General features: G+C 40.7%; 1 protein-coding gene across 2 annotated transcripts in view; it reads right to left on the reverse strand.

The window, feature by feature from the left end:
* Positions 1-7: 7 nt before the first annotated feature.
* The window catches only part of TMEM131 (transmembrane protein 131), a 168,627-nt gene continuing 145,738 nt past the window's right edge, over positions 8-22,896 (reverse strand). Inside the window, exons 30-41 of one of the 2 annotated variants that reach the window (XM_019524719.1) lie at positions 20,729-20,887; positions 19,732-20,327; positions 14,734-14,909; positions 13,530-13,657; positions 11,950-12,074; positions 11,613-11,771; positions 8,826-8,991; positions 5,485-5,606; positions 5,287-5,383; positions 3,344-3,441; positions 1,571-1,725; positions 8-392 (exon numbers count right to left, since the gene is read on the reverse strand). In XM_019524719.1, the coding sequence (XP_019380264.1) occupies positions 99-392; positions 1,571-1,725; positions 3,344-3,441; positions 5,287-5,383; positions 5,485-5,606; positions 8,826-8,991; positions 11,613-11,771; positions 11,950-12,074; positions 13,530-13,657; positions 14,734-14,909; positions 19,732-20,327; positions 20,729-20,887 (2,275 nt within the window). In that variant the 3' untranslated portion in view covers positions 8-98. The remainder of the gene's footprint in view (positions 393-1,570; positions 1,726-3,343; positions 3,442-5,286; positions 5,384-5,484; positions 5,607-8,825; positions 8,992-11,612; positions 11,772-11,949; positions 12,075-13,529; positions 13,658-14,733; positions 14,910-19,731; positions 20,328-20,728; positions 20,888-22,896) is intronic. The other variant, XM_019524720.1, reaches the window with a different exon arrangement.

Genomic DNA, 22,896 nt, shown 5'->3' on the forward strand with positions numbered 1-22,896 from the left:
AAAAAAAAAGCAATAACAGCCTGAAAATGATGTTTCAAAAATTGGCCTATTCAATATTGTATCATCATCATGATAGAAGTCCCTTTGTTTTGCTAATTTCAGTTATCATGAGGATAGTGAGACCAAGGATCTGAGCTTCTTCTTCCAATAGTGGGGCTCCAAATTCGCCAGGGATTGTAGGTCTGTCCCATGTCTTCAGCAGGATTTGCAACAGTGGCAGCAGTAGGTGGAGGAGGAGGGGCTGAGTTTTCATTTCCCATGAACTCTATACTGGGCAACGCATTTGCTGGAGTGGTGGTGAATGGAAGGGTGCTGTTGTGGTTACTTGACCAGATGGAGCTGCTGAACGGCGTGGTGGTAGACCACAGGCTACTGGAGTTGCCAAGTATTGACTGTAACACAAAACATTAATGCTGCATAAACACCACGCTACAACAGTTAGCTCAAGTTTCTTTCCTTAAATTAGACTAGCTCAAGTGAGGATGGACGCATTGCTAATGAATGCTCAAATTACAGAGCAGTTGTGAACTGCACCATTCTTGCATTAGCAACTGATAAGCCATTGTAATTTGATCCGGGACTCTCACTCTCTGCTCTCTCCCCAGCAGCTCAGCTAGCTTGAACTCAGTGCACCACTTGATGCAGGAGTGGGTTTGAAAGTTGGATTAGTGGCAAAGCTCATCTTTGCAATGTTGCCTTGAGAAGCCCTTATTCATTTATCTCTCTGGCAATTCCCCAATAGTTCCTCAAGTTCAGACATGTTCAGTGGCAAATTTTGTCCCTTGCAACCTTTCTGAGACTGCTAATGTGCAGATGAATGCATACATTTTTGTTCAGCAGTTAGACAGACATACCAATATATTCTGCATTTGAGGACTACAATAAAGAGCCATCTTGGAAAATAAAGTAACAGATTAAACCTTGATATTCAAAATTCAAACATTTAATGTTTAGTTTCTTTCGGCCTAGTTTAAACCACTTGACATCTGCAGGTAAGGCAGGACAGGCACTTATTTGCAGCACTAGGCCGCAATCCTGGCATACAGAAGGAAGAGGGGTGGTCCCAACCCTGGCGCACATAGCTCCATCCAACTCCTGGACCAGCCCTGTACCACTCATCTGGCCCATAGGGGTCAAAAACTTGGCAATAAGCATGGAATAAAAAAATCCTTTGGTCTCTCCTGTGTCAAGCAGCTGAATTAAGTTACAATGGTGAGTGTAGTGATAAAAATGTACACATCACATCCAAGCTGTTCTTAGATAAGGCAAACTGCACTTAATACAGACAAGAATCTGCACACAAGGTGTTTGCTTGTGCAGGCTGCCTTTAGCAAGAGACAAAAATTAGATGGATAAAACATTACGAGGAATCTATCATCTGGTTACTATTTTTTTCTTTAAGCAAATCCTGGAGTGAAAGGATGAGAAAGTTGTTCTGGTTGTGCTATTGTAAACACTCCTACTCTTTTTAGCACCAACTGTTTCATTTTTAAAAGGCTCTAGATACTGCCGGAGTTAGAGGCAAAACACTGGAGCAGGCTAAACGGTTATATTGCCTATGTCTACTTACTGCAGTTGTGTGAGTTGGGGAACCTGAACTTGTTGGCCAGGATGGTATAGAATCAGCTGCTGGCGAGTCCCAGATGGATGCGGGAAATTCATTCCAGTTCCTCTGGACATCCTGACCATAAGCAGATTGGGGAAGCCTAAGTTTGCTGAAAACCTCTGAGGAGGAAAAAAACAAAAACAAGACTAGTGAGTAATAATGCAGGCACAGAGAGAAATCTTTTACAACAGAACAGAATTTGTCTAACATGAAAGAGACAGTGAGTGCATCTACACGTGCGCTTTAATACACACGAGCCTATTTTAATGTGCAATAAAGCATCACTAAAAAAAGTGCTATTTAGTTAATGTGCATTAAAATAGGCTAATGCACATTGAGTATCACTTAAAAACCATGGGCTCCTATAGCTGGAGCACGGGAACTGATGTGCTCTGGCAGCCTTCCCCATCACTTGTATCAGCATCCCCATGCTGAAAAAATGGCAGCAGGGTGCTCTGAAATAAAACACATTCAATGAGCTTTAGTTCAAAGTGCCCCACTGCCATTTTTTTCAGTGTTGATACACATGATGCATAGGTGCTTTTAATTAGTGCAGCTCACTAGTTAAAGCGTCTAGCACCGCATCCCATACCATGTGTAACAGTGCCCTGTGCTCTTAACACGCAGTAAGACAGGCTAAGGCTCATTTTCTTAGTACCTTACAATGGAGTTACTAGATTTAATGCGCATTAACACACATGTAGATGTGCCCCTGCAAAACTGAGTCCAGCAACCCTGGAAGCTTTTTGATTACAGCTGCAATTTAAATGACTAGAAGTAAGATTATCATTAGAAAAAATTCAAAACACATTGCTCATGATTTAACAGGATTGCTACTACATATTATTGAGGCCATTTGCATCAGGAGTTGGGATTCCTAGGTCACAATTATGGTGACAAGTTCATATCAGAGTTCTTCAGGTCAAATTAATAAATTTCAGAGATAAAACAGGTTATGGTGCTGAAACAGTGGTCTCACTCAGGTACTGCTACCCATTTATTTTTTTATCTTGATCACAGGTAACTTCTAATGACATAAAAGTGTAACTAAGACCCAGGGCTGACCCAGGGTGGCAACTTCTACATTCCTATGAAGAGCTGGGCAATATGACAAAGCAAATGCCTAATTAAGTCTTATCTACTCTACAGCCTCCATTCTTGCCATTATTTGGTGAATAACAACAGCAATACTGGAATAGATCCTTTAGAGAAGAAACTATACATCGTTCTTCCCCTCCTGGTGCTTTTGCTGTTATCTCTAAATCAAGTCCATAACCAGCTTTTTGAGATGCAACATTTCCTATCACTGAAGCAGCATGGTGTTACCTCACTCAGGAGAAGCCAATTCAGCATGACAAGACACAACAGCATTAATTTTAAACCTCAAAGTTTCACATCAGAAAGCCTATTGAGTTTGAAATCTGATTTTATCTTACCCTACTTGTTCTTTCTAATAAAGTGAAGCAGCACAACTGTTGCCCACAAAGAAGAATCTCTCTTTGGGCATGTCAGGACTTTCAGATGCCAAAATTATTGCAGCTATGCTTTCAGCATGCAAAGTAATATCAAACCTGCTAACTGCTCCCCCAAGGATTTGACATTAGCTTAGCCTGGTACGGTTCTAACAATCTTATACAAATAATTCTTCAATTTTATACATATTTCCAATATACAGAAAGGGATGAAGTATTTGCTCACTCCATTATTTTCTTTGCCATTAAAACTCAAACAACTCACCTCCAGTTATGTTAAAAGAATGGCCAAATGCTGAGAATGAATTGAGGGGCGTAAGGTCAGGGCTGCTAGGGTTGCTGATCGGACTCCAGAAACCAGAACTAAACACATACAAAGAGTTAACACTGAATCAGTATTACTAATGATAACAACTTAGCTGTGCATACAAACTTGTGGTATAAATAGATATAAGGAAGCTTAAGTTGAACTAGGATAATAAGCATAAAAAGATAACTGAAGGAGCCAAATATTTTAATGCAGTATTCTGAATATTTTATTTAGATATTATCTCCCTCAGCTGAAATTAAATGCATCACTCATTTCGTCTAGTGATTCATGCATGCATACCTAGGACCTGCAAATAGCCTTTTGCTTTGTTTTCCCGTGTGTACACTTCAGTCTTAGAGATGAATTATCTGAGGCTAAAGGGCCTGAACCTATTCAGCCTCCACAAGAGAAGGCTGAAAGGGGATCTGGTGGCCATTTACAAACTCACCAGAGGGGACCAGCGGGAACTGGGGGAGGCTTTGTTCCCCCAGGCACCACCTGGTGTTACTAGGAATAATGGCCACAAATTGTTAGAGAGAAGGTTCAGGCTGGACAGTGGGAGACACTACTTTACAGTTAGGGCTGCCAGGCTTTGGAACGGGCTCCCAAGGGAGGTGGTGCTCTCTCCTACCTTGGGGGTCTTCAAGAGGAGGCTGGACAGATATTTGGCTGGGGTGATATGATCCCAGCACCTGTTCCTACCTGATGATCTGTTTAGGTCCGTTCCAACCCTAAATACTATGATACGTATAGTGTAAATAGTGCTAATTTGATAACCGATGCAATGTTCACAAGTATATTTTTGAAAGTAGCTCCTTGGCCTACATGTTTAAAGTTAAAATCTAGCATATTGCAGCCCAGGTAGATGAAATTTAAGGTCTAAATCAGCGTCGTACAAATTCTGAGCCACTGGGGCCACACACCATGAAGGCCACTCACTGGGTAGACTTCCCTACTGTGCTGCTACACCTCCCATCTCTGCCAGACTTTAGGCTTCCAAGGCTATGCTGTCCTGTCCTGCCCTGTCCCTGGGGCAAGGGCAGGAAGCAGAAGCTGGGGGAGGAGATGGGATGCCCAGAAACCCACCAACAGCAGCAGCAGGAGGAGATGGGGGGTAGCAGCCCCAAGACCGGTAGCATAGGGGCTGCAAGTTAACTTGTCACAAGTTGGACAGCCCTGGTCAAAATCATGAGTGGTTTCTTAATGAACCAAGTACTCAGGTTGTAGTTACTGAATTAATTTATTGAAAAGCAGATGGGTTAATTGGGATCAATGAATAAATGGCATAAAATAGAATCTAGCTCAAAACAGTAGAACCTCCAAAAGCTGACATCTATTTCCAGAACAAGCAGTTTTTAGACATCAGAGGCAAAAAAGGACACTGTGTCCTCAGGACTCATTTTTCCCTCTTACCCACTCTTTCTACCGTTACATTGATGCAGATATTTATTTCCACTACTGGAAGTATCACTTCATGTGGCTATACCCTGCTTTTGCCCTTAATTCCTGAACTCAACCTCAAATTAGGGGAGAGAGTGTGTTGCCCTTTGCTCCTGAACTGAATGGTCCACCTGTAGACTGTATCAGGTGAACCTGGCGTTCACTACTCAAGATACCAAGAAAAGCAAATGGTTGTTTGGAAAAGGGGAAAGGTAGAGATGGAGAAAGAACAAAAGACCATGTGTGATAAGGATGCCTACCCCAACTTGCCAATCAGTTAAACAGGTCTCAGTTTTGTTCTAATGATGCCCTTACTTGGGTCATTTTGAGATATTCATGTCAGAAAATTAAAAAAAACACTACCTCTTGGAACTAGAATGAATGCCTCCAACTAAGAAGAAAAAGGCTCCACTGGCTTCCTGCAAGGGTTGGGGTTTCAAAAGGGAGACTTTAGTTACCTGTCAGAGCCATCGCTGTCAACAGGTACGTGGGAAATGCTGATATTGCCAGAAACATCTGCTTTGTTTGGTGAAACCTTTGCTAATCCACTACCACCTGCAACAATACATTCAAATTGAATAAGGCAAACAAAACAAAGCAAGAACAGCATTCACTGCTATTCAGCAGTAACTGGTACTCCAAATTGATTTAATTACCTGGGCTCTTGTCATAACCTGCAGCTACAGCGGCAAAGGTGGGGTTTCCGTTCCTGCCAGGGAGAGAGGCCGTCTTTGCCAGCTTGTGTTTGGTACCATTTGGCTGTTTGCTCTTTGTTTCACTAAAAATAAGTTAACAAAATGGGACTTTGAGATTCAGTGCGTTAATAAAAAAAGCAGCTATTAAAAGTAGTATTTAACTGGATATGATGTGATACAAAAGCAGCTTATTGACATTTTAGCCCACAATACCGTACAGTATACTTCCAATGCCTTAACTCACAGTTTAAAACTGTGGCTAAAACAACCCGATGTCAACAACTGCTCCACTTAGTCAAGCTCATTTTTATTACTAAACAATCACAAACGTGATAGCTCCTAGTAGCAGCACTTCTGAGCTTTGAAAGGAGGCGCGCTTAATTTTCTTTTCTTTTTTAATTTCAAAGAATCTTTCCGGAAATAAAAGCAGAGGTTGGGAGTGGTAAGGACCTCCAGAGGGGATGAGCTAAATTAAGGGTGGGGTACAAAGACAGGAGGAAAGTTACTTATAGTTTTTATTCTCTGTGCACACAGGTGGTTATTACAGATCACCCGGCATGGGTCTTAGGCTGCTAGCAGTGTTGGGATAAACTTTTTGTAGTTAAATGTTCTGGGGTCAGTGGTTCCAGCAGGAAGTGTCTCCCTACACACGTACCAGGCAACCATTTGCAGAAAGCTACGGCCCTCTTCTCATTAGCTCTTTTCCAAATACATATGTGTAGATTTGTAAGCAATACTGGTCACACTCCAGTCATGGGAGAACAGGCTATTCACCTACTCAAACATTCACTTGGTTTCTTGAGCAAATTTTATAGCCCAGGTGGAGTTCTGTAATGCTATGAGCAGTCTGCTACTGGTACCAAAGCCAGGAAGGTTAAGACAGCTTGGGTAGGTCTATGACAACTGCAGCCACAACAGGGATTTCAGTGAAGACTTGCTTTTTAGGGCATTGAGACGCATATAGATGGACCAGTTTCAAAATGGGAGGAGACGCTCTAATAGTTATGTGTTCATAAGCCTGCAGTGACAAGGGAGGCAAGCTGCACCAACTCTAACCTTCAGCTGCCTGGAACAGAAGCTCCCCCCTCCTCTGTTGAAGCTGCTCCAAGTGTAGGTCTGTCCATGCCCTTAGACTCTGGCCAGAGCAGTAGTGACAGACTCTAAATTTAGCTACTGGATTTTTAAAACATTTTTGAGCAGAGCAAAAGCAGCAAGTATAACATCATGTTGTACAGAGATCAACAGGGAAGTCCATATAACAAACAAAATGGAGAGAACGTACACAGGAATTAGTTCCAGGCAAACACATTTGACCTTGTATATGGAGCAAAGGACAACAAATGACTTTCAGAGCATATGTATTAGACTCATTAAAGATGATTAACCCTGCCCAAGTAGTAAAAGCCTAATTTTTATTCTTCAGGGCAGGGGTGTCAAAGATACGACTCACGGGTCTGATCTGGCTTGCTGAGCCCCCCTATCCTGCCCCCAACACTGCCCCTTGGTCTCACAGTTGGCCCACATGGTGAATGCTAGATCAGCCTTGTGTGCAGGGCCCTGGGATGCACACAGTGCCCATTCCAACTTGTGTGGCATGCATGCTGCATACAGCCCTGCTCTGGCCGTTTTGAGGCTGCACACAGACCCTATTCTAGTAGGTGTAGGATCTGCACTGCACACAGCACCCACCCCTTCTGTCTGGAATGGCCCTGCTCTGGCGTGAGACACATACATGTGTATCCTGGCCTGGCTGGGGCAGGCACCATGTGTGGCACACATCTTTGACCAGCCAGAAAGGGCACCATATGCAGTGAGGTCCTGGACTGGGTGGAGTACGTGATGCATGCAGCAACCATCCTGGACCAGCTGGAACAGGGGGTGCATGCAGCACAGGTCCCAGAGCAGGTGCTGTGGGTGCTGGATCCAGCATACGGAGGTGGGACTTAGATGAGTTTGACACCTGTGCTTTAGGGCAGTTGGCTTCTCCACGGTAGGGACGTGCCACACTTCATTGCACAAGATGCTCAAGAGGAATAGTGCTTACACTACTAAGAAGCAATAGGAAAAGGCAATCAGGTTTGGAGGAGTACATTGCTATGACAATCAATACGGTGTGGAAATTCAGCTTAATAGGAAAACTCAAAAATCATGCTGGCTTCTGTTTATTGGTTCCTGCATATATTTCACAGAACCTACAACAGAATGGCAGCATTCATTAGATTCAGTTCAGTCTTTTCTATATATAGTAGATGGGATTAAATATGTTGTGTGTAATTACTGATATCTGACCAGCAGATAGCTGAAATATATTACTGGACTTTTCTAAACAACTTCTAGTGAAGGTTTTTAGGAATTCTGGCATCAGCCTCAGCTCTCTCCACATTAAAGAGCTCAGGATAGGCCATGCAAAGTACTGTGCAGTTATGAGACATGTTTCTGGTACGTGCACAGCATAAACGACTTGGTCAAGGTTTGCTCAGTACGATACCTTTAAAGCAACATTGATCTGTAAATGCACACATTTGGAAGTTTTAAAAACACGGCTGTCTTTGTAATTATATTGTACCCTGTATACCTGATCAATTTGATAAAGAAACTGGGTAATTATTAAAATGAGAAGAACCTAGTATTTATATAAGGCTATAAATGGATAATAGTGAAAGGTAAATAATAGATTACTACAGAAAGGAGATGCGGTTGAAAGCTTAAGAACACTGACACCTTCTGTAGCGAGAGGACATTATTGGATTTCTTCACAAAGTCACCTGGATGGTTTACAGTTCTGCTAATTCCAATCCTTCCTTATGTTTTGGATTACTAAAGCTTTGACTGGAAGACTCTCAATGGGAGAAGTGGCTGTTATGTGCCTCCTGACAATGAGCCAATATGCTTCACAGCCCTATTTAAATAGGAAAACATCCACACACTAGGAGTTCAGTTAGTAGGTCTATTCTGACTCCCTAAAAACAGTAGCAATAAAACCCTGGATACAGGAGTGTCTGTGGCAGCATTTCAACCTCCTGCTGAGTCCTATAAATTAAACCATGTTTGTCCAATGTGTCACTGAAGAAGCAAAGATTAGAAATCCCACTGAAATGCACAACTAAAGCTTGATATGTGCACAAACAAATTCTGGGCAATTTGAATGGGCAACTAAAATCATTTCTACAGCACAGGGCAAAAAAAGGAAAAATACTGCTGGCAAGAGGATGGATAATATAACCAGACAGAACTTCCACCTCCTGCTTGTTTTTATGTACTGCACATAAGCAACTTTTTAGTCTGCATAAATTTCAACTTACTGGCTACAACTGTTGTTCACAATGCTACTGTAAGTGCCTCGTGGAACGAAAGTTAAAGATGCAGGGGGTGGTGATGGAGAGGCAGGAGTTGGTGAGGTCTGTCGTTGTTTCAAGAAAGCATCCGCATTGAGGGTTTGGAGCGACAGTTTATAAAGGTTATCTGCAGCTGAGAAACCAAGCAAAGCCATCATATTTTATTAGTGTTTGCTTCACCACATAAGCTGCTGCTTCTTTTTTTTTTTAAAGCAAGGAAGAAAAACACTATTAAATTTCCAGCTCAAATTCTTAGAGAAAGAAAAATGGAGAATTAAATGGATATTAGTATCAACCCATAGACCTTTACAGAACATTGCCTGAGAGGCCTGTCTTGGACTTGTACCAGTGACAGACCTTTTGCAAAAGCCACCTCTACTAATAGAGAATTCCTCGCTGTCTTAAAACTATGAAATGCACCCAGCCTCTGACTTACCATCAGGTGACAAAGATGTGTTTGTTAGGATCACAAGATAAACCTGTTTCTTTGAAAAATATAATGGCCCTTTACTTTGAAAAATACATTTTCCCAATAATTGACATAAGTTAATCCTCCTCCCAGTTCTAGGTCAGAGCTCTGCTTAGTAACCTTATTTTTAAAAAATCTATTCCTTGTCCATAATATATGCAGAAAGAAAACACAGGAATAGGAAGCTAGGCCTGACAACCAGATTTAATCAGATGGGAGAGGATTTGAGTCATCAGTAGAAAAACTAACATACACTGCAGCATGTGAAGACTATCAAGATGTAGCATTTAAATTAACTGCAGTACGGACAGACACTGAATGGGACTGTCTGGATGTATCTTTCTAGGACAGTGAACTGGAGGAATGACTGCAATTAGTGAATTTATCAAGCAAATCAGGAAAGGAAATGAAACACATCACATGGTTAGAAAAACAGGGCATCTTCACATGAAGGCTCAATCCTGATTCAGTTCTCCTGTTTTATTAGGTTCCACTTCCCATAGCTTTGGCTTTGCCAATTGTCACCAAACTCTGATTCTCTCACACACCTTATGCTTGGTTGTCTCTGCCTCCACTGCCTTTGGTCCCACCTCTGCTGAAATCACAATCTATGCCTTTAAACTACTCTCACCTCAACTATTCTGGACCCTTTTTGTGGGAGAAATACACACTAATCTGCTATCTATCTGCTCACACCAAGCAGTATAAATACTTTATACTCGTTCCTCATTCATCTTATGTTTTGTAAAAACCACTAAGGAACGGAAGACAAAACGTAAGGCCAGCATAAGCTTTTTACATGAGTAACATTTCTCACAGTTGCGCCACACTGATAGTAGCATATATTTTTACACCCAAAGCAATCTGTCTTCACAGGGGTTAGCAGGAGTTCTGCATTCTGGTTTCCACCCCTCTACTTCTGGTACAAAGTCAGATATTGTAGTTGTGTGGTCTACCACACACCCCCTTACTTGAAGTGAGTCTTCAGAACCTGACTGCAAGACTGAGGGACAGGAGGTGTTTTCAGGTTAGGGAGAAGGCTGTCCTGGGTTTTGTCCTCTCATTATTCAGACCTGTAACCTGTTTGGAATATAGCTTCCACAAAAGACTTGGGTCAAACTGATTTGCATGGAAAGAAGTGGAACAAGCTTCTACAGACTTGTTAAGAAGTTATATGGACACGAGTGGTTTTAGTTCCATTTGTACAGAGCTGAGCATGATAGGACTTCAGGTATTTACTGCTATCTCTGGCTGCAATGAAAATGCCTACCAGTCATAAGCGCTTCCATCCCAGGAGCTCTCTGACTACGTGAGATTGTCCGAGGCTGCTGGCAGATGTTAAGGAAGCTTTACAAATAGAGTCTCAGGAATTTTATGCCTTCTTCCTGAATTGCGTAGCCTGCCATGCCAGATGTGCGCAGCACATGACGCAATTCTGCGAATGGGACATAAAAACTCCTGAAACCCCACCTATACATCTGCCATCACAGAGGGACACCTGCACTTGCAAGGCTTTGTGCCCTGAGGCTCACCAGGACCTGGTACCTCAAAAAGCCTTAAAGGCCAGGGGCTGTAGGGCATGGCTCTTTAAAGTGGCAGGTCCCAAAAACCCTGTGTCCTGATATAAACAATCAGCTGATTGTCATAATTGGTCCCAGCCAGGTTCCAGGCCTGGGGCTGCCCAGGTCTTGATGCTGACAGGCAGCTGACTGTCCACATTGGGATGATATCGGAACATGCCACATTTTCAATTTATGGTGCCATATAAACCAGCCATAAAGATATTATGCATGTTGAAGAATATCTTTGTGGCTGGTTGGCCAATTAATGGCATAATAAATCTGACTAACATACAGCATGTTGCTATTACTGGTGCAATTACATTAATCACACCAGACAGGCGTGTGCACCAGAGGCCTAAGTGTTGCTTCTCTAGGACATCTCAGATGGTTAGTTTTAATCCTAGCTGCAACTTGCTTGATGAAATGGAGCCTGTATTTCGAAAACCTGTTGTATTTTCTTTTTGGACAGCAGGCTGTCTTATTCTCCCCACTGCCTCTAATTCTCAACTTTTGCTGAATTTCAAGGATTACTGAAGGCCCCTCAATTTTTGGCCTCTACACTTGCACTGGAGGTTATCCATGTGGAGGTCACTACAGAAAAGAAAATGGGAACAGAATTCTATGAGGGAAAGAGGATGGGAACGTTCTGCATAAGAAAGCTACGATCACCCCTCCTTATTCTGTACAACAGTAAATCTCTTGCTGCAGAGTAACTGTACTTACAGCTGTCTGCTTTGTGAAGTGGCACCGAGTCCCACTCTGGTGGTGGAGAATCTTTTTCCCCTTCTGAGCTGCTGGTGTTGCCCAGCTCCTGTCCAGAACCACCTGGGAGAAATTTTGCTAATGCAGATGGCCTGTTGTCCATTAACTTATTGTTTGGACCTACATAAAAAAAAACAAACAGAAGGCCAGCCATGGCCAGTTAGGTAAGCAGCTCTTTTCCCTTGTAAACAGGACTAGGAGTCAGAACTCAAAAACCTGAAAGATGATTCAGAAGAATTCTTGATAACCAAAACACAGTTATTTACCCCAAAATGTATGATAAGAACTGCTGCTGTACCTCTTGTTTTCTGGAGGTTTCTAGGTTTGCACCCATTTGTCAACATGTGTTGTGTAGACATCTTGGATGAAAAAGTTTTGCGCTGTTTGTTTTCCAGAGGGGGAGTATATGGCAAATCCAAAGAACTAAATGAAAGCAAAAACAGATTTACTCTTTCCTGGTGCTTAAAGTGTTCTTCATATATGCCATGTGGGTTTATATAGGCCTGATTTCCTATGACTTGCCTCATTCATGATTTCTTTGCCTTTAGTCTACCCTGCCTGCAGTTGTCAAGATTATCTCTTTCTAGGTTTACTTCCAATGAAACAATGGTGGTGAATTTACACAATTCTGCAGCAACAGCCAGTGTGAATGCTCTTACCCCATGGGAAGGGTGAGGTAGCTTATTCCTCAACAGAAGTGGGGTGTGTGCCCGTACTGACAATTGCCATGAAGCAGCTGACACTCTTAAGTTCATAGGTCTACCTTACAATCTGGTCATCTGTGCTTGCAACCAAACCCTAAGTTTCCTCTTGACCATGAATCTGTGTTGACCTAAAAAAAATAGAGGCTTCAAACTTCTCTTCCCCCCGCATCTCCCTAATTGCCTTTGTCTACACCTCTGCCATTATCCTCTTCCTACAAACTATTACACCCCACACACCCACAAATCCTCTTATAGACTATCACTTCCCTCTCTCTCCATACCCCTTTGCCTTATTGTCCCTCATCTATAATGGCCTCAACAAACTATGTTTCCTTCAAGAACCAACTGATTTTCACACTAGCTCTTTAGGATGACTATAAAATGCTATCTGAAGACAACAGGCAGGTAGGCAGTAAGTATCCCTCTTCTGCCTTTTTTCTATTCTCTTAGCTCAGGCATTTGTATCACTGCTATCACCCACTCCAATGGCCTACACAGTATAGATTTCACCTGGTCTAGGACTCATTTGCTACAGCACCTGGATGAACACAAGGTGCATTCCAGTCCTGTGTAATTAACAGGTGTGGCATCAAGAATTATAAGGCTCCCCAGTTAACATGAACTGAGTGTAGCAAGACTAAGCCTCTCTGACAGCACAGGTTATGCAGAGGCAAATAAGCACCATGGCAGAGAAGAGGGAGTGGCTTTTCAGGCCACAGATCTGAGAACCTAACCCATAAATTATATACACACAGAAAAGGAAAATTATGAAGCCATAATAGTTAAGGGCATCTGATATCAACTGCCTCTGTTAAAAGTGTAGCTTGTTGTGTAGCTGTCAGAAGCTTTTGATGAAGTAGTAAGCTTCAAATAGATTAAAAGATAAGGATGTAATAAAAAAACCTGTGTGTAATCTAGGCTGGCTTGCTGTTTGAGATCTAGTTCTCATCTCAATGCACTATGTTCTTGTTAAATTCCTTAATTTCTTATGTTTACAAAGCTGTAATAATTCCCCAGCATTAGGAAGACAGTCAAACTTAGTTGCTGTTGTTGGAGATGGGCTTTCCTGACCCAATTAACTGCCCCAAAACATGAACATAGGCGGTCCTATTTTCTTCACACCTCCCCTTTAAGCATGATGCTTTCTCAGTGAGGAAACCCTTGATATACTAACCTTGGTTTCACATCTGCAGGGATTTCCTTTTTGATATTTGCTAGCTTTTTGCTTTTCTGTTTTACTGGGACTATTTCACTTTCATGTTTTTCTGGCATGGCTTGTTTTCCCTTCAGCTTTTCTGGTTCCTACAAAAGGCAACAGAAGTAGCATAACATTACTAAAATGGTAAATAAAGAATTCCATTTCAATTAAGCTATGCCTCATAAAAGCAGCAACAAGGAGGAAATGCTATTAGCAACTATGAGCAACTTGCATTGTGGAAAATACTTCTACTTATTCAATAACGCTCACCTCCTTCAAACCCTAGAGTGAATGTAATGCCTATCAAAGGTTCTTACACTTCACTTCTCTAGAGATTTCAGTCTGCTTATCCACAAACCCAGTACAGAATGGGCAACAGCAGCAAAGCACTATACTAATGTGCTTCAATCAATGTTTCAAGGGCCACTCTATAAGCATTAGGATACCTACAACTTCAGGCTCATTTATACCTTGAATGACAACTAGTTGTGGAATGAGACTAAATAGATTTGATAGATTATTTAAAATGGACAAGGATATTGTAGCTGAAGGAAGAGATTTCTTTACTTTTAAGCAAAGCAAAAGTTCTTGCTATTTTGTCATTTAAGTTATTTCTTTTATTCTTATATAGCATCTATGTGCTTTATAAATATGGTATTATTACATTGACCCTTTAATACAAAATAACTATCTGGAAAAGCAAAACAGATCAAATGCAAGCCTAAGTATTTTAAACACACATTGAAACTACTGTTTGTAAAACAGTAAAAATCTAGCTACAACCCCCCCCCCAAAAGCCAGCAAATTAAAAACATGCCCAGTTTGGGTCCCCCCACCCCTTCAATTAAATTTAGTTTGGTTTCAGAGTGCACATCTTGAGAGAGAACTATCATCATGGCCACCTGAGCATGATGCAAGAAGTTGAGATGCTCAAATTGATTACCTAACTTGAAATAAACTGAAGTGACAAGCATGCTCTACTTTCCCTCACCAAGGAAGGAGGAATCTGGAAGCGAAGGAGAAATTTGGAACAGGTTGCTTATTAACAAACTGATTTGGCAGAAACTACAGTATAAAAACCTGCTCACTCTACAAATGAATGTCTTTTAAAACTCAGTGCTATGCTTTCTACCTGGGTGGCTTATGAACAGATAAGAACCCCTGTCTAGCAGTTCTGTACCTCCTTCAGGAGAGGTTCTGTGTCTGGGTTGGAGGTTTCTGTAGTAGTTGAAGAACTGTCATCATCTGCCAAAGAATCCTTCAGTTCATCTTCCTGCTGTTTTCCTTTTCCTCTTCTTTCTTTTTCTTCCCGCTTCTTCTGTGGTTTAGACTTGCGCGGATATGTCTTCCCTTTCCCTAAAGAGATGAGAGCAATCTCCTGATTATTAGCAGCTACATTCAAAGCCTGGGAAAGTTTTGCACTGGAAATTAATCCTCCATCACCCAGCCTTCAGAGGCATGTGGAAACAATTAGATTGTCCTTAGAATTTCATTTTTCCTTGCTAAAAAACCTTTATGCCCACTTCACACCATCTATACCAGTGGTATCAAACTTGACCAAAGAACTCTGACCAATACTCGCACACTTTTACAATTATGTCATGGGTCTTAGCACTATTACATATCTTTTACAGGCACTAGCCACTTCTATACATACAGAGCCCTTTTGGAATTCTTTGCTACCATATAACCTGAGTTCTAATTTATAAATTTTTTAAATTTAGTACTAGTATTTCATCACCTCAGATTGGATTTGAGCAATAATCACTTGGAAAAGTCATTATGAAGTTCTAACATTTTAACAGACAAATGAAAATAAGAACTTGGTCAAGCTGTCAATTCTTTTAAAAAAGCTACAATAAATCAGGATTAGAAAAGAGGATTGCAAATATTACAATGTTTCTATGAGGTGTAAAACCCAAGACCTACAGACACTATCCTAAGCCAACACTTCTCTTCAGCATATTTGCTGTATTGTAATAGGTACATCTAACTTATACATTTTAAACAAAAGTACTTTAAAATAATTTATTACAGTAAAAGCATATGCAAAATATTCAGGTGTTGTTCTATCAAGTTGGCTGTAGCAGTTCAGATCATCCAACAGTCTCCTCAATTAACCTATACAGGCATACCTCGGAGATATTGCGGGTTCTGTTCCAGACCACCGCAATAAAGCAAATATTGCAATAAAGCAAGTCTCACGAATTTTTTGGTTTCTCAGTGCATATAAAAGTTATGTTTACACTATACTGTAGTCTATTAAGTGTGCAATAGCATTATGTCTAAAAAAACAATGTACATACCTTAATTAAAAAATACTTTATTGCTAAAAAATGCTAACCATCATCTGAGCCTTCAGCGAGTCGTAATCTTTTTGCTGGTGGAGGGTCTTGCCTCGATGTTGATGGCTGCTGACTGATCAGGGTGGTGGTTGCTGAAGGTTGGGGTGGCTGTGGCAATTTCTTAAAATAAGACAACAATGAAGGTTGCCACAAACCTTCAATTTGTAAAAAACGCAATATCTGCGAAGCGCAATAAAGTGAAGCGCAATAAAACGAGGTATGCCTGTACTTACACTCAAACCCCCTTTTTCTCTTTGGTTCCCATCATTTTCAGGATGAGGGTACTTGGGTTTGTTAAAATATACCACAGGGTCTGGTTCAACAGTGCATGAATCTAAGAAATACTGCCCAAACTCCTGACAGACTCAATACCATGGTCTCTGTTCAGCTCTCAGAGAATAAGATAATATTTATCTCATTTATGATCAATACAGAACAATTCAACAGCAATTTTTTTTTGCATTTTTCCTTGATATTTCTTTTCTTTATTTATTTTCTTAATAGCTTTATCCTGCTCCACAGGCTTCTCTTACCATCATCTCCAATAATTCCACTACAGCATAGCTGGCCACCTTTAAGAACACTGCTTAACAAAATTCTCTTCAGGAATTAGCCCCTGAACAAAGTATAGTCAAAAAACAAGACAACATAGCCATACTGCTTTTTTCCCCTAAGAAATACTCTATATGCAAGTGAAACTGAAATACAGCTGTGCTGCAAATGGCTACAAGTTGCACCTGGTGCATAACTCTACCAGATTCGATTCTAGAAAACATTTTTTGGAGTAAAGTTTGTACAAAAAACTACACACCAGTGGTGGGTTAATTCATTTGGCCCTGTGGGCTGGGTAAGTTGTGCAGGGCTGGTTCAAAGGCTGATTCCCATATGGGGGGTCAGAGCAGGGGCCTGACCAGCATGGGATTAGTCCACAGAGGTAACCTTGTGCGCCAGATACTACCAGCAAATAACCCTGTACGCTGGCTCTACTCCATGTCCGGCTGCACGGGGCTAAACCATCTGGCCTATGGGACTCCCAAAGAATCTGAAAACACCATTATAGCCTTGCTTAATTTCAGTGGTTTTCTGTATTGGGCATAACTTAATGACTTGTGACTTTCTCCCCTTCTAAATCTAGTTATTCATAATCACTGCAATCAAGAGTGACTGAAAAAAAACTTCAAGATTGTGTCAAACAAGGCTCATTTGAGCAGGTGGCAAGGACTAAGCAAGACACCAGCAAGCATGAGGCTTCCTGATGGAATTTACCCCTCTATTGTTATTTTCTATAAATAACATTTACTGAAAAACTGGGGAAAACCAGGTTCTTTTTTCCTTTTCATTTGCTTGTAAAGTATGGCCAAATGCATAAAGTAGAATCAGATTTTCCAAAGGTATATAGGCACATAATAATAAAGAAAAATGCTTAGTGGGATTTTTGAAAGGGCTTAAGCCCAGTGATGCTCTTAAAAATCTGGACTAAGCTATTAATAATATACAGCTTCTTTATGAAAATGTAAAATGTTAAACTGCAAAAGTTAGTTCCCTATTATGGACTACGTATTGTGTCTGAAACTACCCCTATAATTCTTCTAGCACATTTCAAGCTGAGTGTTACTTTAGAAGGTATCAGAATAAATCTCTGAGATTACATTACATCATGGACACAGGGTTTTTTCAAGTGGATGATTTAAAAAACTTGGGCAGGGGACAAACCTGACTCAAAATTTCCTTTTTGCCATGTTATAGGCCCATTCTGACGCACGCTTGCACATTGAAAAAGAATATAATCAATTACTTCTTGAATAAACACTTGACATTTATGAAGTATCTTTTATCCATCCAGATCCAGAAGTGCCTTAGACTTTATGGACCTCCTTGGGTGCAATTAAGTGGTTAACAGCACAATAAACATAAGATGAGGGACCTCAGACTGCTCCTGACACTGATAGGAAGCCAACTATCCAGGTGATTATATAGGCTTGTACTCCTTGAAAAAAATAGGTGGTAACGTATCACCACAAGTGGTGACAATCCCTGAAAACAGCTATTTTTGGATTTCAAAAATGTTAAAGATAAGTCTCTAATACACATAATATTGGAAAGCATTATATACTAGGAAACTCATGTCATTTCTGCAAGGACGCATTTAACATTTAACAAAGCACTACCTAAACAGTTTGTGTACAATTCCTTCAACTACAAGGCACCTTTGTTTTCATGTTCACCAAAAAAGAAGCAACATGCATCCTGTCTAGTGGTTACTGGATCCTGATACCTTTCATATTCTAGAAGCATCGTGTTTAAAAGACCAGTCAAAGTTTTGCATCTATTAAAACTACTTAAAACAGTCTGGAAGTTATTACTATGCTGTAGCTTTTTAATAATTACAATTTAATTAAAAAATGCTCCTCTCTTGTAATTATGCAGATACTTCATCATTTATAAATTTACCCACTGTTCTCTTCCCTCATTTATATCTATGAGTTTTTGGCTATTATATGCGAGTCGTCTGCAGCCATAGTCTATGAACACACAATGATTTTTCATATTTTTCTGGGGTTTTTTTTAAAGACGAAAACACTGAAAACAAATTCAAATTTGTAATTAGAGAGAACCCTATTAGTTGTATATGTTAGATCCAGTTGGCTACTTTGCAAATGGCTTTGGACAGCCAAGCATCATCAAAAATTTTAACAGTGCTCACAGCTTCACTTTTATATTCATCTTCATATTTTAGCTAGAAATCTAAACACATCTGATATCTATACTTCAATAAATTGTTGTGAGCACTAAAGAAACAAAAAGTTATATGCATGAATTGCTCTAACAGGACTCCAGCTTTATGCAAAGATTAACACAATATAAATCAAACAGATACTATTTAATAACTTTCCTACTATGTAACTTCAAGGCTTTTCTGCCACAACTAAAAGTCCTAGTCAAGAAGAATTCCATGACGATATTACAGTGACAATACTGAATTAGATTTACAGTGGTCTCGTCCAATTTGTGTTATAAATATGCTGGCATGATTTGATTTTTATCAGTAAACATCAATGAATGTCGATTTTCACCCCACACAGACCAACAAAAATATTTTCCATTGTTAATACTCAAAAGGGGATGCAAGAAAAATGATGGCTGATGGAGTGTGAGATTACAGGGGGCAGCAGTCCTACAGAACTGTGTTAGCTGTAGTTTGGACTACAACTCCCAGAAACCCCAAGGGACTGGGAACAAAGGAAGAGGAAGTGACAAAGTTGATGAAGGAGCTATGGGCCAGCGGAGCCAGGACTGATAGTGGCAGTCCTACAGTAGTTATGTTTGTCATTACTAAATTGTCTGCCCCCCATACCTCTAATTTCATCCAATCCTGAAAATATAAAATCAATAAAAATAGAAACAAATGCTTAAAAATAAATATCAATCTTATTAATTGAAAGTATACATACACACAACGAATTCTGCCAAGCCTAGCTACCAACTTTCCTCCCCTCTTCATCAAAAATTGTTAACTGTAATATTAATGGACACAACCAGAACAATAAAGTTAAGAGTTAGATTCCTTAATAATCATATTTAGTAAAAGCTTATTTTACTAAAACTTTCAAAAGAAAATACATCTATTGCTGAGCAGAGAATGCCAGTACCATAAAGATGGAGAAAGCAAGTATTTTAATTATACTCAGGGTCAGCCATGAGCACCTGCAACAGCTGAGAACATAGCAGTGTCCATACTATGAAACTATTACCTTTGCACTTGCTTTTAAATCTCATTCCCTGGTTTCCATACTGTATAGACCTCCTTATTATGGAAAGCAGAACTTTATTACCTTTGTTTTTTGCTACTGGAGATGGGGGCTGCTCTGTAAACACATCTGGGGGAGGGGATTCTGGGTGGTCAAAGTCATTGTCCATGGTTTCTATAAGAGCAGTGATATCTGAATCTTCTGAGCTGTGCCTTGTGTTGCTGGCACATTCTGAATGTGAAGGGTTAAGAAGTGGTGGTTGTGGTGAAGAACTTTCAGTCTGTTGCTCTTGTTGCTGAGGCACTGCTGGTGGTGGCTGTGGTGAGGGCTGCTCTAACAGAGCTTGGGCATTTTGCTGGTTTGTTTGCTGGTTCTGTTTTGCCCCCTTGGATCTTCTGCCCACTGTGTGATTTTGAGCTGTAGCATTTGAATCCAAGACAAGGGACCCTGTTTTGTTAGTGGACTGTGTGGAAGCTGCCTGCGTGCAAGTCCTGTTAGCAACATTTGAACTGTTTTTAGATTTGATGTTTTCAACATCAGCTGAATTTCTATTGCTGTGAAGGTGCATTGTTGTATTGCACTGCTTGTGACTTCCTCCGCTGGATCGTGATGAGGAGCTGCCTGCTCCATAGAGTCCTCTGGAGGATCCATGGTTAGAATCTGATCCAAATGCATTCAAGCTGGAAAAAGAACAAGCATTTAAGTCTTCAGTCCTTTCCAAACGAATCACTGCACCAAGCAGAACCCCCTGAGTACACTATCTTTGGCATATTATCAATTTAACACCTAAAGCTTATGACAAGTGAGTGATATTTAATATCTGCTATTCAGAGGCTCATTACATATGTAGACAAGTCAAAGCAATAAAGCACAAAACATAATTGTGATTGGGGAAATTTCCTTTTTAATTGAGAAGGCTTCAGCAGGGATATCTGGGCCCAAATCAGGAGCATTATAAGGTGCTGTTTAGTTTTACCAAAACATGTGACTTTTCCCACTGTTGTAATGCTGGAAGTTAGTGTGTCTGAGGGAGAAATCAAATACTTCAAGACGCCTTATTCATATCAAAGTGTGCACTTACTTTCCATCAGATGAAATTCCAACTATTCTCCTGAGATCAAATGGCCTTCCCATATCGAAGGGAGGGTTTGATGCCTCAAAGGACAGGCGCCTCCTGAATGGCTCCCAAATTCCTTGAGCTTCTAAATAAGCAGTTCCAATTACCAAGAGAAAGAGTAAGCTGCAGAGAAAAGAGGAAATCAAACAAGCATGACCCACTGGATCTGGGAAGAAAGATGCATTTTCTGTTAACAAAACAAAAGCTAAAAAGGGGAAAAGCTTCCCAATATGATGCTGATAGAAAGATAAGCAGCAAAACCCAGAACCACACACCTATTACAATGGGAACTGCAATCAAAGAGCAAAGACCTAAGTTGCTGCCCAGAATGAAAAAAGCTAAAGAAAAGCAGTTAGGTAAATGTTTAACAAGATGGCTAAGGACAAAAATTACACACAAATCTGTATAAGTGATCAGAAACCATATACATGAAAAGCTCTGTTATCCATCACCCATGGGGAATGTGGGGTGCTGGATAACCAAATATGCTGGTTACCTAATAGGCCCAAACAGGCAGCTTTGCCTGTTTGGGCCGCCGCCCCGCCCGCTCTGTCCAGTGTGCTGCCACCCTTCCCTGGCATCAGTGTGCTGGGGCACGGGGGGGGGGAGAGGCTCCACACAGGCTGCTTTGCCCCCAGGCCGTGGGGGCTTGGCGAAACCTGATGTGCCATGGTGGGTATTTCTGATTTTGCTTCTGCCATATTGACTGGCATGCCAGCTTTTAAGGTGCTAGATAATGTGGCTTTTACTGTATTTAGCTGATCAGTGGACCAGGGCCCTGGCAGACTTCCACTGCAGCTGTACTCCAAAGGCAGAGACCCTTAGCAAAGAAAGACCTGTTACTGTACAGGACTTCCCGAGAGAGAACAACAGTCTCTCTCAGGAATTTCCCAAGTAAATTGCTAAACTGGGATACAGGATAGCAGGGAAAATCTCTCACTGTGTTTATATGCTGCTTATCAAATGGGACATCAATCTCTGAGCCTACTAAGCAAGGCCACAACAGAAAATGATAGTAGGTTAGGACAAGCATTAATGAAGAACACCATGTCAGCTGGAAAATTTTAGGGAGTGGAACAGAGCAGTAGAACAAAGAACCAGCACATGTTATTTAATCACTCAAAATGCAATCTGACAGAGAGTAGGTCTAACATTGCCACTTATGCAGAATCTTATAGGATGTTTAATAGCTATAAGTAGTCAGAATTGAAGGTTTAGCTCTCATCTGAAAGGTACACATGTTCTTATTTCATTCTTGCAGCCCTTCAAATGAACTTGAACATGGCAGTTAGGCAAGAAAGAGTTAAAAGTTACGCTAAAATACCCTATAGTTCATTGAGCACAAGGTCATGAGCAGTCCCACTGATCCTTCTGTGATGCTAGTCATATTAGTATGTTTTCCTCCCTCACTGGTGACTAACATATTTTGTGTTTCTATGCGGATGAAAGAATAAATGTGTTTTGTAACTCAGACTAACTAAGCATTACAGATGAAATATGTACAAGATTCCCACCCTCCCCAACCACTTAAGATGATGGGTGGAACAAAGCACTAGAACAAAAAAGTATTATTTAATCACTCAAACCCTGTTAAACTGAAGTTCAGATTGCAACTATCTAGGGACGGAAAATTTGAAGAAAACAATGTGTTGCTCAAAACCAGAATGATGTTTGAAAGCCTAAAAAAAAATTCATAACATCTCATCTTCTCTATTTCATTGCTGTTTTGTGAGAGAGATCAGGGTAACCAGAGAATATTTCTGTAGTGAAGTTAATGCCCTAAAACTGAATTTAGGAGTCAGTGTTTCAATGAAACATGAATAAATGAACTGCTACAAAGGCTGAGAACATCTCTCTAGAATCACAGTGTAAGCTAACACACTTATGTATCCCAAGTACCTACTATGGCTCAGTACTTCTTGCCCAGGGCCCTAGTTCGATATTAATTCAAAAGCAAAAAAGCTGATTACTGAATTACCAACACAAGGGTTTTCCTGGGTAAAAGGGCAGAGAGGAAGGAGAGTTTCATATTTAACAGCTGACTGGGTATGACACTGTTTCTAATGTTTTCAGATTTCTCAAAAGAAACCGAAGTGCCACAATTTATGACGTGGGAGAGTGAAATGAGCTTC

Source organism: Gavialis gangeticus, unplaced genomic scaffold, assembly GCF_001723915.1.
Source record: "Gavialis gangeticus isolate Ggan-Ray unplaced genomic scaffold, GavGan_comp1, whole genome shotgun sequence".
Lineage (NCBI taxonomy): Eukaryota > Metazoa > Chordata > Crocodylia > Gavialidae > Gavialis > Gavialis gangeticus.